Raw genomic sequence first — 16,443 nt, forward strand, 5'->3', positions numbered from 1 at the left:
TTCAAACCGGAACACAGCAGCGCCTAACACTGCTGTTATTAGGCAGAAATAGTTGTGGCGGTGGTGCCGCCGGAGTCGAACCACAAAGGGTTCTACCACCTTCATGAAACTGCTATGTGTATATAGAAAAAAAAATAAGAAACATTTTCCGTTAAGTTTATTATAGTTACCAGATTCGACTATAAGCACACGTTGGTAAACCACAAAGTGGTTCGACTTCGGCAGCAACGTCCGCACCTATTTCTACCTAATAACATCAGTGTTAAGGGCTGTTGTGTTCTAGATTGAAGTGTTCACATGGTAAGGGAGACATACTTCTCAAGGCAGACCTCAAGTAGGAATCATCTGGGGTTGATAAAAAATGTCCATGGGCGGTAGTATGTATGCACTTACCATCAGAATCTGCTCATAAAAAGACCTTGATGATATTCCTAATTTCATAGATCCGACAACGAAATAGAGTGGTCCCATCCTTCGCCATAATAAACTCATCCATATTTCATTCCAATTCCAATTTTATGTGCCTTTTATCATCCACTGTGAGTATAAAAGCGGTATACATTTTTAATTTCGTGGTAAGCGGCTTTTCAACGCTTTAAAGTGCCTCTACGTGTGTGTGGGTGTGGGTGTATTGTCGCTGTGATATCGTCAAAATCGATTATTCGTATACCAACAATGTCATGTCGTTAAAGGGTTTTGTTTAATCGACTTTTCCGATTAAACAAGTTGTTTGTGGTAGGTCTAATTAATAGTTCTTAAGGTACCTACTAATATATTCATGCGGATTTTAATTTTCTGAAATAAATAAATTACTATTATTATTATTATTAAAAAGATTATAATTTGGTGTTCTTACACCACAAACCTGTATTGTACCTGGTGCGTGACTTACGCCTTTTTTCTATTTATCTATAAATCTTTATTATTTCGAATAGTTATTAATAATTAATCTATTCAATGTTTGTCTACCAATGTCAAAATTTTACATTTTCTAGTAGCAAAAATCTTCTAAGTTTTGCATTTTTACCACGCTTTTATTAGCTTGGGCTGTATGTATATGTATCTATGTAACGGAATCTTTGAACTCGATTTTTACCTACTTTGAACAGTCCGATTAATATATAATTTTGAACAATTATCAAGAACCGATGACAATACACGATTTTAATAATTTTATCCCATTGTCCTCGTCAGGATCTTCAGGAATCAGGAATAACGATTTTCGTTGTGCGATTTTAGCGTGGTTTTTAGTTTTTAAACTATGTATAATTATTTATCAACTACAATTGTCAAATTTCATTCTTTGGAAGTCAATACCTGGGATTGATGACGAGTGGTAAACAGTGTTTTATTGAATGTTAATTATAATTTTAATATAATTGCATAATATTTATTGGTTGGTAGTATGAAATTGCGGGAAAAAACAAATCGAACAATTAATGGCGGGCGAGTTCATTAATTTAAATTTTCATGACAGGTACGGGAAGTTAGGAAGCGGCACAACCTAGATTTTTCCGCACAATTTTCGCAAAATAATACAGAACTTCGTTGACATAAAAAGGCCCAAAACTGACTCGCGATGTATGTGTAAAATAAAACATATTTCCCGATTTTGACGACATCACGACAGTGTTGTGAGGTGAGTGACGTCATACACACCGTTCTTGTCCATCGCCATTAGGTTCTGGCCTCTCTTCAAGTGGATCTTCAGTTGGAAGAAGGCATGCTGCCTCAGCTGCTGCTCTCTCAGTCTTTGACCTTCGTCGGGCTCCTGGTAAAATGAGAAGAAAATTCTGAAAGTGTGTTTGCCTAAAGATTGGTTGGTAGAGAATGCTTATAGCATTTTTTAGATTTAAGAAGAATAAATAAATAGTGAGAACAGACCAAGACAGCACTTACATATAGACTATGCAAAAAAATAAATTGAATTTTTGATGTTGCGTACCCATGGAAACCTGAAACTTTTTGTATATGAAAATCGAATTTAACATGTGAGTTGTTCAGAGTACAGGTTCGGGCAATTTAAAAAATGATGATACAACACAAATAACGTAATAAAACTACAAACTACTCTTCAGTAGTTTTCGTTCTAATTACCTAATTCCGGGATCCCCACCGCTTCCCGTAAGATAATCTACAATCGGGTTCAAATACCTCTTCAAGGTAGAACCCTCATAAAGTTTGTTAGCGGTGTTCGCAAAAATCCAATTACATAAAGTATGCCCAATGCCCAAGTCATACAAGAATCTCGCGTATATAATATTCAGGGGAATATTGTACTTGGTACAATACAGGTACAATAGTACTCCACCTTAATACGACCATTGTTATCCGCAGTTTCACTTATAATATTCAGAACTAGGGTTGTCACACAATATTATAAGTACAAAATGCAATATTGATTGTTTTTTGCATAAAAGTAACCAACAATCTGTATTTTTTATTACGTGAAAAATAAATATTACAGCAGTGAGCTTTTTAAAACGCTTATATTTTATTCCTTACAATTATTAATATCAGCTAATAAAATGGAATTTCAATGTTTTTTTGGACATGTAACTCTTACACATTTCGAAAAATAATAATGAGCGATTTTATTTTCGTCTTTATTTAGAATTTATTTAAATCTGCATACTTTGCACCATATTCTCATAAATTTTACTTGAACATTTTATATCTTTTTATTTACATTTTTAATCTAAAACAAAATAAAATATCTACTATATTTTCAATGTCCTAACGTTCATTATAAAAAATAATTAAAAATCTCAGCCTTTATTTTTTTTATTATAAGCAACTTATTCAAATCAGGGTCTTATCAGTGGCATAATTTCTGTTATGTTCATTTGGCAACCCTCGTCACGACGCCTTAGTAAAGCGCCCGAGCAATATCGCTCGGGAGTTACAGGCACTACGAATAAGCCAAAATAAGCCACTCTCACTCCGTATAGTGTACGGCTTACTTGATTTAATGAAATATACATTTCATGGAAGAATTTACTAAAAGGGCCAGGTACTACCACTCTAATAAAATATTTGAAAGAATTGACTTATTTTCTAAATAACTCATCTTTATGCTTCATAACATTTACCAATGTACACTTGGCAAGCGCGGTGGACAATGGCCCGAATCTTTCACTCTAGGAGGAGACCTGTGCCCAGCAGTGGAATAGTAATGAGTTGACGACGATGATGCTTCATAATACTTCCATTATATGTGAAATGACTGCAATTTTGTACACAGACGCACACGCTATAAGTCAATTAGTTGATCATGAAAATAAAATAAATAGACTTCTTGTTTATTTTTACGGGCCGTAGAGGCATTTTTTCCCTGAGGCCTTATAATACCTCATATATAATTAATAATAGAATAGGTGAAGGGATAATGCAACCTGAGTTCCAACATGGATGACTTTTAGTACTTTTCCCTCCATAAACATATCACTTTACTGTAACTTATACTATGTGGAGCTTGGGCCCTTTAAAACGATATATTTTTATTAAGCATGTGGAGCTGGAGCCTTTTAAGACCATATAGTTTTATCGTTCAATTACATACCAATTGCAATAACTCGGGTGGTGGCGCTCGGGCATGATGGGCGGGCGTGCCCGATGTGGACGGCACTGGGTCGATCGAGGGCTGCCGTGTCACTGATGCATCTGGTGACAAGAATACAATACAATACCAACAATACAATAATAATAATAATACTTTATTGTCACACAAGATACAAAAAATGATAGTAAACTTAAATCTAATTTACACAGTAATATTTTGTTGTAAGCAAAGGCGGAGTCTCAGCTTGTGCTAGCACGGGTTACCTCGTGCAGCGCTGTTTTTTAGACTCTCCCTCTCCCTCTGATGTTGTTTGGGGAGTGAACAGTTCATTCCCCCATCGCCGCTACGCTAATTTACTTCAATACAATAAAAAGAATACAATACAATAACTAGAACAAATAAAAAGAATACAAAAACAATACAAATCGCATCATGTCGTGTTTTGTTTTATAAAATGGTTTCATTTCTCACAATTTACATTATATTCCTGTAACCGGCCATAACCGTACCGGGCCGACCGTATGGATCATATATAGATATTTACAGTACAACGTACATACGATAAGTAAATAGATTGATAATAATGTAATATAAATAGCAAGACTAAAATTATATTTTTGAAGTTATATTTATTTAGACGAGTCATGAGAGGGAAGAAGTATTGAGACGATTGTTGTAACGGAAATGGTTACGTAAGAGGGTTACGTTATGATATTAATATTTAATTATAAACATGATACGATGCCAAATGATAATTATTTACAATCATTTTGTAATATTTATTTCTTTCTTAATAGGTTCGTGTACAAATTAATTAAGGCCTTATTTAAGACCTCTTTTTCGATTTATACCCGGGGTAGTAAATTTACCTTGCATCTCAAGCGGCTACCCCACCCTACCCCAAGCTACGCCACTGTTTTACACCGTTATTTACAGAGACAGTTGATTCTTTAATTTACCTCCAAATGGTTAAATCTGAATTGAATCAGATGAACTGCAGTAATTTGCTAACAAAGACACCACAACAATCCATTTACGTCTATTCGGAGATATTGCACTGACTTTCAATGGCTTAATGAAAATGTCTATCGCATTATTGCGTCTCAATGAATTGTTCTGGAGAATTTAATTATTACCAAATGGGATTAATGGCTTCTATTGTTAATGCATTCATCTATGAATATTTATGGGTATTAGTATGAAATCTTCCTCTTTTTTCCTATTTAATCGATGTCTACCGATCACCATTATTTAATGTCTATTAGAAAAATGTTAAACTACTTTTTTCTCTAAAACTAAATTCGAACGCCTATGACTATGTTACTTAATCATTATGAACATGATCAGTAATTATTATTTGGAGTTACTGCAATCAATAATAACTTCCTACCTGAGTTGCTTCTTGAAAATGAAATTGCAGATTACGTAAGAGAATATGAAAACCTTCCAAAAATTAGAAACCAGGCAAGCATGGAAACAGATCATCACCAACTGTTGATATTCAATTTCAAATAGAACAGGAATCCTTCTTGGAGGTGATCATAAAGCCTGCCAAACCAAAAACAATAAATGGAATGACTAGTGAGATAATGCACTTTTTTTTTACGAGGGGGAACCTTCAAAAGGTACCCGACGCCATGGGAGTGACGCCTGGTTATGTGGGACTTTTACCGCATTGCCCATTGAGCTTGGCACTCGCCACACCGTCTGGTGTGTATGACGGTATGCGACCACACATACAGCCGTCCTTCCCGCGGTCGCCGACGGGCGTTTCGAGCTCCCACTCTTGCCACCCGCAACCCCGGAAGCCCCCTTTTAGTCGCCTCTTACGACAGGCAGGAGATACCGTAGTCCTATTCTACTCCCGGAACTACAGGGACGGTAATGCACCTGTCTTATGCCTGCCCTACACACTACGGTGCATCGGAGACATCTACCTTTTCAGGTATGCCTGCGCGGATAGACCGGGAATAGATCTGTGCAGTTTTTGAGCTTGTGCAGGCGACCTGCTGAAGACCAGAAATCAATTCTTTCGTGTGACACCGTACGTCACGTAATCGTCTTCAATCGATGCCTTCGCAAACAGAACTAAACATCGTTCCGGTACACCGGAACGTCCCCACACTCGCCACCACATAAATCTGCGCAGGTAAAGTGTCTTGTACACCGTAGCGTGTAAGGCTTACATTATTTCAAGGCAGATGCAAAAATACGCAAATAATTTACAGCGCTGTTAAAAACACACACCTTTGAACCTTGTAATTGTACAATGAATTTCTTTAAAATAGTGAATAAGATGACTGACGAACTTACCATCACGCTTACGGAAGAGGCGCATTCTCCGCCACTTCCTCACGGCGGTCTTAAGTTTCTTCATCAGCGCACAGTTCAGAAATGCTTTCACAACTCTGCGTCTCCATACTTCACACATCGACTGCTCAAAGCCGAGTATTTGATATACCCATTCTGAACTAGCTTTCGTTTCGTAGTGTCATCTTTACTTGACCAAATGTTTATCTTCCCTACCCTTATACCTTCTACTACCGTTTAATAATGTATTCGTTTCGATTTATTTAGTTCGTTTTAAAAGAAGTCCATTGATTTAGAAACTTGCCGATAAAATGTTTACAATACCTGCAGTGTTCGTTTTAATAGAGTTACTAAACATTTTCCGTATCTACAATTATTATCATAAATGTGTTAATTATCGTTACAACGTATCTTTCTATGGCTTACTAATGACAATTAATATCAAAATATTTTTTTCAACAGAGAGTCTAAAAAGATGAGTTTGTATGCCAAAATAACAATATTGTAATATGCCTACTATTAACTGCACTTATAAAACATTGTTTTCACATTTTTAAATACATAAACACATACATACATACTAACTTATTTACTATTATTGGCAGGAAAACAAAATAATCGATATTATCCTTGTGAAATTTTCGATATTATCGGAATATATATATATTTTAGCCCTTATAGCATCGATATACTACTAATAAAGACGCCTTATAGTAAAATATCGAAATCTATATACGGGGTGAATTTTTCAAATGGGCCTTCAGGGCCAACTCCGAAACTATATGGATTAGCGAAAAATGCTGAAAGGAGTTATGAGCCCGATTTTGATAAAAACTATAAAGGCATCATTACTTTTTTAAAATAACTTTTTCCCTAACCGGGGATCAAACGAGTTCATTTTGAAAAAAAATACACCCTCTATATTATTCCACTATCTGATAGTGTTGCTGTGCCCAGAATCTTTCGCTAATCCTTATAGATTCGGATTTGGCCCTGAAGGGCCGTTTGAAAAATTCATCCTGTATATAATTTTAAGCATTTTCCTCCTTTTTAGACGAGACTAATACTCAGCAATGGAACGATGAGATAATAGTACAAATGTAGATGGTGCAAATTTATGACCACAGCAGTCATTTATCGGACTCCAGGCTATTTTGAGAATATCATCTTTCATCAGTTTCATCACTGACCTATTAATTATTTACTGATGGATGATCCAATAATACGAGATCGATTAATCTGATTGGTTGATTGCGAATATCCCGTTTGCAAGAGTAATTTATGCACCTTTAAATTGTATTTATGTTTATTTACTTTGGTTCAGTATAAATAAACGAATCAATGATCCAATACGAGATCGATGAATCTGATTGGTTGTTTGCGAATGTCCCGCTTGCACGAATAATTTATGCAACTTTAAATTTCATTCATGTTTAGTTACTTTGGTAAATATTTACCAAGGTAAATAAACATTACTAATATTACGTTACTTACATTAAACCAAAGTTTAATTTAAGTAATCGCATCGATGACCCAATAATACGAGATCTATAAATCTGATTGGTTGATTGCAAATATCCCGTTTGCAGGAGTAATTTATGCAACTTTAAATTGCATTTATGTTTATTTACTTTGGTCCAATGCAAGTAATCGCTTCGATGACCTAATAATACGAGATCGATTCATCTGATTGGTTGATTGCATATATCCCGTTAGCACGAGTAATTTATGCGACTGTAAGTTTATTTTGTTTATTTACTTTGGTTCGTGTCAATATTTGAGTACAGTCGATTAAAAAGAAAATAATCATAATTTTATAAGATTTTATTTAACTTGCCTAAAACTCGTTATGTATTTAAGAGACTTACAATTTAATTTCAAAACAGTACCTTAATTGATTGAGCTAAAATTTTGCATGTGTGTTTTAATTATAAACCATGATGAGATTAGTTACTTCTACTTCTAAGTAATATGTCTTGTCCATGGAGATCTATAATCGACCTCAGATGGGATTAGACTTCCACCTGAGGTCGATAACGTATGCATGGTTATCCTGACTACAATTGAATTTCGTGCTTTCGTTCTCCCCTCCAACATCGCAATTAAAAGTTAGAAATAAGTGTCATTCGTCAATATCACTCTAATCAGATCAATTTTTATATCTTATATATAAAATTCTCGTGTCCCAATGTTAGTTACCGTACTATTCCGAAACGGCTTTACGGATTTTCACTAAATTTTATATTATCATTAGGTCTGAGAATATACTATCTATTTTTCATACCCCTAAGTGATAAGGGTTGTTCACCCTCAACATTTTTAAGCTATTGCATAGCTTTTATCGCGGGCTTTGAGCGCGGCGATCGAATCGAGAAATTCCGTAACGAAAATTAATAACACCTTTGTTGGATATCAAGTCTCCAGGCAACCGAGTTGTTGACTGTCAATAGAAAAATATGGATATAATTGAATAAAGTATTATTTTACATTCCTTATTATTTTATTTGATATTGGCGACGAGATGTCGAATGAACTAAAAAACAATAAGAAAATGCGAGCCACATTACGTGGGTTAATGAAACGAACCGAAAATTACATTTCGGGAATACAAAAAATTGACTTTTAAGAAATAAATATACGACTGAATTCTTTACAAGAAAATTTGAACAAATTCTACGCGATTCAAGAAAAAATTGAATGGCTTACAGAAGAAGAAAATTTAGAAGAGGAAATAAAATACAGGTACGAATTTGAAGAAATATATATAAAGCTAAAATTTAAATTTTTGAATGTACAAAAATAAAATAATCGGCTAATACCTGAATGTTCTTTTATATCGGCAAGAGCGGAAGTTTATTTGATAAACTGTTAACTGTGAAGGCACGCTTGAGACGTACACCTAATACAAAAGAGTTATCACCTTATCAGTTAATGTTCGGCAGTGAGGTAAGAACCTATATGCATGCCTTATTTAAGAAATCCGCCCCACTATCCAGATTACATTACAATGCAACGAAGGAGTTCGGACAAGGTGATAAGGTACAAGTCCGCAGTTACACCAACCCAAGAGTTAAATGGGAGTTCGGAGTCATCCGAAGATTAGGTAGACTCCATTATGAAGTCAGAACTGAAAATGGCATACTGGTGCGCCGTCACCTTGACCAAATGCTGCCGGCGCCCCTGGTGGTGTAAGTGAAAATAGCGGTGGAGGACTGTTGGATATCAAGTCTCCAGGCAACCGAGTTGTTGACTGTCAATAGAAAAATATGGATATAATTGAACAAAGTATTATTGTACGTAAATTCGTTAACTTGAACACAGATGGCAGTAGTACACATTTTTTTATAATCCGTGCGGAAATCTTAAAATTGCGTGAAGTATATTTTATATTCCCATTATAAAATTCAAAATTACATTACCATATTATCCAAATACTATGTTTTATCAACATAAGCTATGTTGAATTCTGGATTGATAAAATAACGTAAAAGAGTGTTTGTAATTTTTAAACGTACAATTACAAAAAATCCAACCGCCAATATAATTTATGGTACAAATAATTTGTGTACAAAGTGTTTTAAATATGAATAAACAAAGTGCATTTATTAATGAAAAATGCGATGTACCTGTAACATTCGGCCAAATGTTACAGGCACATCGCATTGATCCATTTATATTGCTGGTTGTTAATACTTTACGTCACTTATTAAATACTTTTCTATTTTATATTTTAGAATGTTCAGTCTTGCTTGGAGTTATGAAATGTCAGCTGATATTTGCAATGTCTTATATAATGGAGATATGATAAAATAGTGGATAAAGATGTATTAATGTAAATGTTGATGATTATGGAAGAATATATTGTATTTCTGGAATTCCTTCTGAGCGTTTTCATAGCATAAAAAATGCTATGCAATAGCTTTACCGCGGCAGTCTCCGAGTGCCACACGTATTTTTTATTTATATGGCAACATAACGTTTGCCGGGTCAGCTAGTTTTTGTATAATATCTCAGAACACTAGTTATTGTTCTGACTATAATATAATAAACTTCCATTCCAGTCTATGTATGTCTATCGACCTGTTTTATAATGAAGGTTACTGTGATATCACTAACACATTATTATCTAAAATAGGATGTCATGTTTCCGTGGTTAAGTTGGTGAGTTGATAACCACTGCAAAACTTCGGAATATTTTTTTCATTGAGCGTATTGTTTTGATAATATTTTTACGATACTATTGTCTATCAGTCTACTTGGTTGTCGTCAACCCATTAATGTCCCTCTGCTGGGCACAGGTCTCCTCTCAGAATAAAAAGGATTAGACCATGGACCACGGGGTTGGCCAAGTGCGTATTGGTAGACTTTACCTCTGAGATTTTTTTTATAAATCTCTCAGGTACGCAAGTTTCCCCTCGTTTTATTCCTTCACCGTAAGAGCATGAGATAATTAATTACTAAATTTCCAATATGCACATGACGTTTAAAATCAGAGGTTCTCCTAGGATACGAACCTCGGACCGCTCGATGAGAGGCCGTGTTTCAGCCACTAGGTTATCACTGCTTGTGTTGTCATTGCACATATCAAAATATAACTATTTGATATGCGACTTCTCCCATCTCAAAACATCCAAGTATATTAAGTACAGCGTCCCTGACCCGTTGGCGCTTTGCCAATGCGTTTATGGGATCCAAATACATCCTAAGAAGGACGTTTAGTAACCCAAATTGGAGTTTGGTAATTATTTGTGAAAGCCGAGTTAGGTTGGGTTGGTTTTTGGTTTGGTGGGTTGGGTTACTACATTTCGGATTTACTTTTTTATAATTTAGGACTAGCACATGAGCGAGCAGTCCACCTGATGGTGGTGACTGCCGGCCATGGACATCTGTAATCAACCCCAGATAGGATTAGATATTCCTACCTGAGGTCGGCAAAAGATACGCCGCTATCCCGGAGGACTAACTTGAAACGCCTCGGACAAGTAAGTCTCCCTTACCACACCCTTCAAACCAGAACACAGCAGCGCTTAACACACTTGAGGCAGAAATAAGGGTGGCGGTGGAACCGCCGGAGTTGAACCACAAAGGTTTTACTACCTTCCATTTACTTCGGTTTACTATGTCATACTCAATTTACAGATTAACAAACAGAAATACATGCAAATCTGATTTATTGAGTAGAAAGGTACTCCTTCACAATTTTGACATGGTGTTTTATCACATTGTAAATCTATTTGTTTGTTTGAAAATCTGACAATTTTGAAGCAAGCTGAGTATTACTATTTGGCTTTCTGGTTAGAAATAGTGTGACACCTGTTACAATGTTTTTGGAATTCACCTGTTTCAACCCTTGGTAAAATAAGGGTGGAATGGTATATTCTACGCGGGTAACAAATAATAGTTATAAAAATGAATGTTTGTCTGTATTTTTTTATTGATTAACCTAACGATTAATTAGACGGAGTCGTCAATGCATCGCCGGCTTTGGATGAGAGCTCTTTTTGCACTTTTTGACGTGAAACATCTATAGCCGCACGTAAAACCGATTTCTGGCGTGGCGACGCATGCCGTGGCGCGTCGCCACGCTATACGATGGTATATATATACAGTCTATATGCAGTAGTGTGTACGGTGTGGCGACGCGTCGCCATGCGCAATAACTATTACCGATGTCACTGATTAAACGAATTAAGTAGTCACGATTTGAAATAAATTCGTAAATTTTTGAAAATGAAATGAAAATAAATGTTTATTCAATAAATAGTCATCGTTATCTGGAAAAAAATCGTAATATTTTATTTTATCATTATGACATATTTAGTTCCTATCACAATATGTTCTTTTCTGCATATTACTTTTACAAAATAATGTCGATGTTTCACATCTGCCAGGCGTCCCGTGACGACTCACATTTTTTTTGTAGAGCCTTGAGCTTGAGTATGTCCTTTATAGAATCGTAAACTATGCATGTAATCATGTGAGGATCTTTATCAAAGTTGTTGTGCACGAGCCCACGAAGGTTTCTGAGTTGGTACGACCAATATTCGATATATGGCACCACTTTCATTCCAATGAAGGTACACATTTTCGGTTATATATAAGTCACCTTGAATTTTTTTATGAAGCCGCGGGCACTACTAGTTTATATAATAAATAAAAGATGAAAACATTTTCTATATTCATACGAGTCTAATAAAAGCCTCCAGGAAATTAAAGCAGACACGCAAAAAGTTCTACAAAGGCTACCTTCGTCATTTCCTCTCAAATAGCCCAAATTCTTTATAAAAATTCATGAGGTTACGGGCGGGTCCCTTAAGCCCATTCCGTCCCTAAAGTTATCTTGACACAGGGTTCGTCACTCATACTGTTGAAACGACAGCGAAGTGTCAATAATAAGGGTTTATTTACATCTACAGATATAGAACGTTTCAGACACGTGTCGTGGCAAATAAGTGTTACCTAACCTAACTTAACCCAACCTAAATATGGGGCTTTGCGTGTCACAATATTGTACGGAATATACCCTATTTTGCCATACTTTTTTAAGAGGTAGAGCCCTCTGTGGTTCCAGCCAAACCTATTTCTGCTTAATAACAGCAGTGCTTGACAGTGTTTCGCTTTGAAGGATGTGACAAGGGAGATCTTATCCGAGGCATTCCAACTTAGCACGGGTAACAGCGCCTGCGGCCAACCTCAAGTACAAATCTAATTTTATCTGGGGTTGATTACCTGCAGATGTTCATTGACTGCGTGCTTCTTTGCTTCTTCAATATTATAAAAAAATCTATATAACTAGTCTTAGGTATTGATAGATAAAATCCTGTTTTCAATGAAAACGGTTTTCGGATTTCGACTCAAGATAAATCTTAGACGAAATGAGTTAGGTAGACTTGGTGTGAATAGACCTTTTATACTGGGTAGGTCGTCACCCAGTCGACCTAGATACGAGCAGGGATGTGTGAAGCTCCGTAACTATATCCGAAACTATCGGATATCCGGACAAATATATCCGAAACCGTAAACAAATCTGATATAAAAGTTTCGAATAATTTCGGATAGGACAGGAGTCTAAATTATTGAATCAAAGATACAGTTGCCACGCATGTTTTACTCGTATTACAAATGAAAAAGACGCTCTCGATACACACAGCCCCACACTAGGATTCCTTGTGTCGTGGGTGGCATGGGCACATACATTTGAAGGTCGTAGAACCCTTTGTGGTTCGACTCCGCCGGTACCACCGCCACACCTATTTCTACCTAATAACAGCAGTGTTAGGCGGTGCTGTGTTCCGGTTTGAAGGGTGTGGTAAGGGAGACAGACTTTTCCGAGGCGTTCCAAATATAACTTCCTCATTCAGATATCTGTCCGGCCGGGGATAGAACCTGAAATCCATTGCGTGTCAGGCTGGTATGCTGACCGTTTCGCCACGCCGGTCGTCAAATATATGCCTAATATAGTATTTCCTTTCCTTTTCTCATGTCTTAAAAATCTATTGATTACTTGAAACTGTCGAATAATAATTACTAATATTATAAATCCGAAATTAACTCTGTCTGTCTGTCTGGTTGTCTCTTCTTCACGAATAAACCACTGAACCGATTTTAATGAAATTTTGTACAAAGATAGTCTGAGACCCGAGAAAGGACATAGGATAGTTTTTATCCCGGAAATCCCACGGGAACTAGGGATGGCGATCTAAGATCGATTAATCGGAGAATCGATCTTTTGGACCCAAAACATCGATTATTTGAATGGAAGTAAGGATTGAATCGTAAACTATGCATTTGACTAAGTGATGATCTTTAGCAAAGTTGAAGGTACGAATTTTCAGTTTTATATATGTTAGTATATTATATTACTTTCTTTTTAACGCGGGCGAAACCGCGGGCAAAAACTAGTCCGAAATAATTACGAGTACATATTCGAAACTGGTAAAATATTTTTGTATATCCGTATGCGTATCTAGATCCGAAACATTGTATCCAACATCCCTAGATACAAGAGATAAAGTCTAGTCTACTTTTGTCTAATGGCTAGCTCATAAAAGCTTAACATGAAGCGTTTAGATATGGTCTTAAGTTTCAACTCTTCTTAATTAGAGTAAAAAGGAAATGAAAATAAGGTCAGTTACAACTAAGAGTTACTAAGAAAGTCTGTTAATAAGATTAAACATATGTAAAGAAATTATAGGAGAACAAAAGAAAATTAGGATTGTTTAAGTTCAAGAAATTTAGCATGTAGTGTCATTACACTATATGTACTGCCACTTATATGTACTGTCTATAGTTATTTATAACAACCAACTAACTTCACACATTATTTTCCTTCATCTTTAAAACAAGTAATAATCACTTTCTAATATGCGCAAAACTTCGAAAAATCAAATCGTTCCTGAGAATCGAACCTTGGGCCCTCAGAGACCGGATTTGAAACTACGCTATCCCTGTTTTTTACACCCTCGGGTATAAAAACAATTTTATATTCCCGAGCGTAGTTTGATCAACATGTTTATAGACATTATAGGCTAAGTTCATTCAATAGTGTATTTTCCTGTTGCCGTGTTGAAAATAAAGAGCTAAACATAATCTAATCTCGGGGCTAATCTCAATCCATTAGATTTTATCAGTGTTTGCTTGTTGGAGGTACAAAGGGGTTATATTTTCTGATTTAAGTGAATAATAATAAAATACCTTTTGACACTTATACATACATTGAACACCATGCTACGATGGTAGTAAAGGAATCGAGGATGTTACCAACACATATATTTATTTATTTATTTACTGTTTATTGACCATGTTACAAACAATGTGGTGCAAAAGGCGGACTTAATGCTAAATAGCATTTTCTCCCATATATGTTTAAAAACAAGAAATCAACTTCTCAAAAATGTATATATCTTACTAATCGGACTAAAATAAGTTGTTACAGCCTAAGGGCATTTAGAAGATAGCTCCAAAGAGGATTGGTTTTCGACTTAAAGTTGCAACTTAAACATTAAGTTACAGATGCGTTGCTATTCCTGAGGATGAAATTGGAATACTTAAATGTAGTAGGTGAGGTACCACCGTCACACCACTCACACCTATTTTGTGTATTACATCAGTGTTAAGTGCTACTGTGTTGCGATTTGAAGTGTGTGATAAGGGAGACTTATCTGAGGCGTACTAACTTAGCCCTTACAGGTAATGCATCTGTGATAGACTGCATGTAGGGCTCTAATCTTATCTAAGGTTAATAAATGTCCATGGGGGACCGTTGCCACTGCGACATCTATAAAAATCCCTCATAAAATAAAATAAAGAGAGACATATATTCTATGTCTTGTTCATAGATCCCTTGTTTGTAGACTATATATAGATTAGTAAATATTAGTCACTCCTAACATGAAAATGTAACCAGTTTTGAGAATAAATTTTGCCCCGTCTCTGTGCTATAATGTCCCTAAAATTGTTTAAATACTTATTTATTTATTCGTAAATTTCCTCTAAAAATGTTTTTTATTTGTCAATAATTCAAAAAAATAACTAACAAATTAGCCGTTTGTGGCTTCATTCAATTTCAAGGCGGCGAAGTACTGATCTATGTTTACAGATGTCAATATTGTATTTTGTGACATATACCGCCCTATTCATCGATGTTAATATTCTATGTCGTTACACCGCTCTATTTAGAAAGCCGTACCTTTATCTAAACATGTATCTTTATTTATCAACTCAATAACTGAAACACAACTCAACAACAACTGAAGAAGCGCAGTGAATATTGAATTAGATTAGCGCAGATTCCCTCATTCAGACGAAAGCTATGCTTAGCTCATGAATATGTATGAGGTAGCGTTGTATTGTCCGTGATAATGAATAAATGAACATTTGCTATTGAAGACTGTTTTAATTTAATTATTGAAATTACAATGTTTAGTGCTTATTTTTTACGGAATAAGGAAATTAATAATAAGTATGTAATATTTTTTACCCGATTACAAAGGCTAACATTTTAGAGCTTATATATCTATAACTTATTAAGTTTTTATATGTTTTTAACCACACATATTAAGTTTTTATTAAGAATTCCTGGATGGACAGGTTTCCACACGATCTTTTCCTTCACCCCCAATACAAGCCATAGGTAGGCATTATTTCTGCGCATACTTTTGAAGAATCAGAGGAGTGTGTCTGGATTTTGTATCTCGGACTTCCCATTGAGAACCTGAGTTTCAATGACAAGACTATCACTGCTGTAATCAATTCAAGAGTATATAAATTCTAAGGGTCATATTTTCTTGCCTTAGGTATACCTAAGGAAAGCCCGACTTTTTACAGAATAATAAGACATATATCTATCAACTCATCCTGAAGAAGCGCAGCGAATATTGAATTAGATTAGCGCTAATTCAATATTCACCGAGTCCCTCATTCAGACTAAAGTCATGCTCAGCTCATGAATATGTATGAGGTACCGTTGTATTGTCCCTGTCCCTTGAAATTAAAGCAGACACGCAAAAAGTTCTACAAAGGCTACCTTCGTCATTTCCTCTCAAATACCCCAAATTCTTTATAAAAATTCA

General features: G+C 35.6%; 1 protein-coding gene across 5 annotated transcripts in view; it reads right to left on the reverse strand.

Annotated features, from left to right (window-relative positions):
• The window catches only part of Mctp (multiple C2 domain and transmembrane region protein), a 218,147-nt gene that overhangs the window by 40,066 nt on the left and 161,638 nt on the right, over positions 1–16,443 (reverse strand). For 4 of the 5 annotated variants that reach the window (XM_073090395.1, XM_073090388.1, XM_073090389.1 and 1 more), the window contains exons 5-6: positions 3,563–3,663; positions 1,660–1,771 (exon numbers count right to left, since the gene is read on the reverse strand). In XM_073090395.1, the coding sequence (XP_072946496.1) occupies positions 1,660–1,771; positions 3,563–3,663 (213 nt within the window). Of the gene's footprint in view, positions 1–1,659; positions 1,772–3,562; positions 3,664–5,875; positions 6,158–16,443 lie in introns of those variants that run through there. The other variant, XM_073090390.1, reaches the window with a different exon arrangement.

The sequence above is a fragment of the Epargyreus clarus genome, unplaced genomic scaffold (assembly GCF_041222505.1).
Source record: "Epargyreus clarus isolate Ecla_fem2 unplaced genomic scaffold, WU_Ecla_fem_2.2 ptg000032l, whole genome shotgun sequence".
In the NCBI taxonomy this organism is placed as follows: Eukaryota; Metazoa; Arthropoda; class Insecta; order Lepidoptera; family Hesperiidae; genus Epargyreus; species Epargyreus clarus.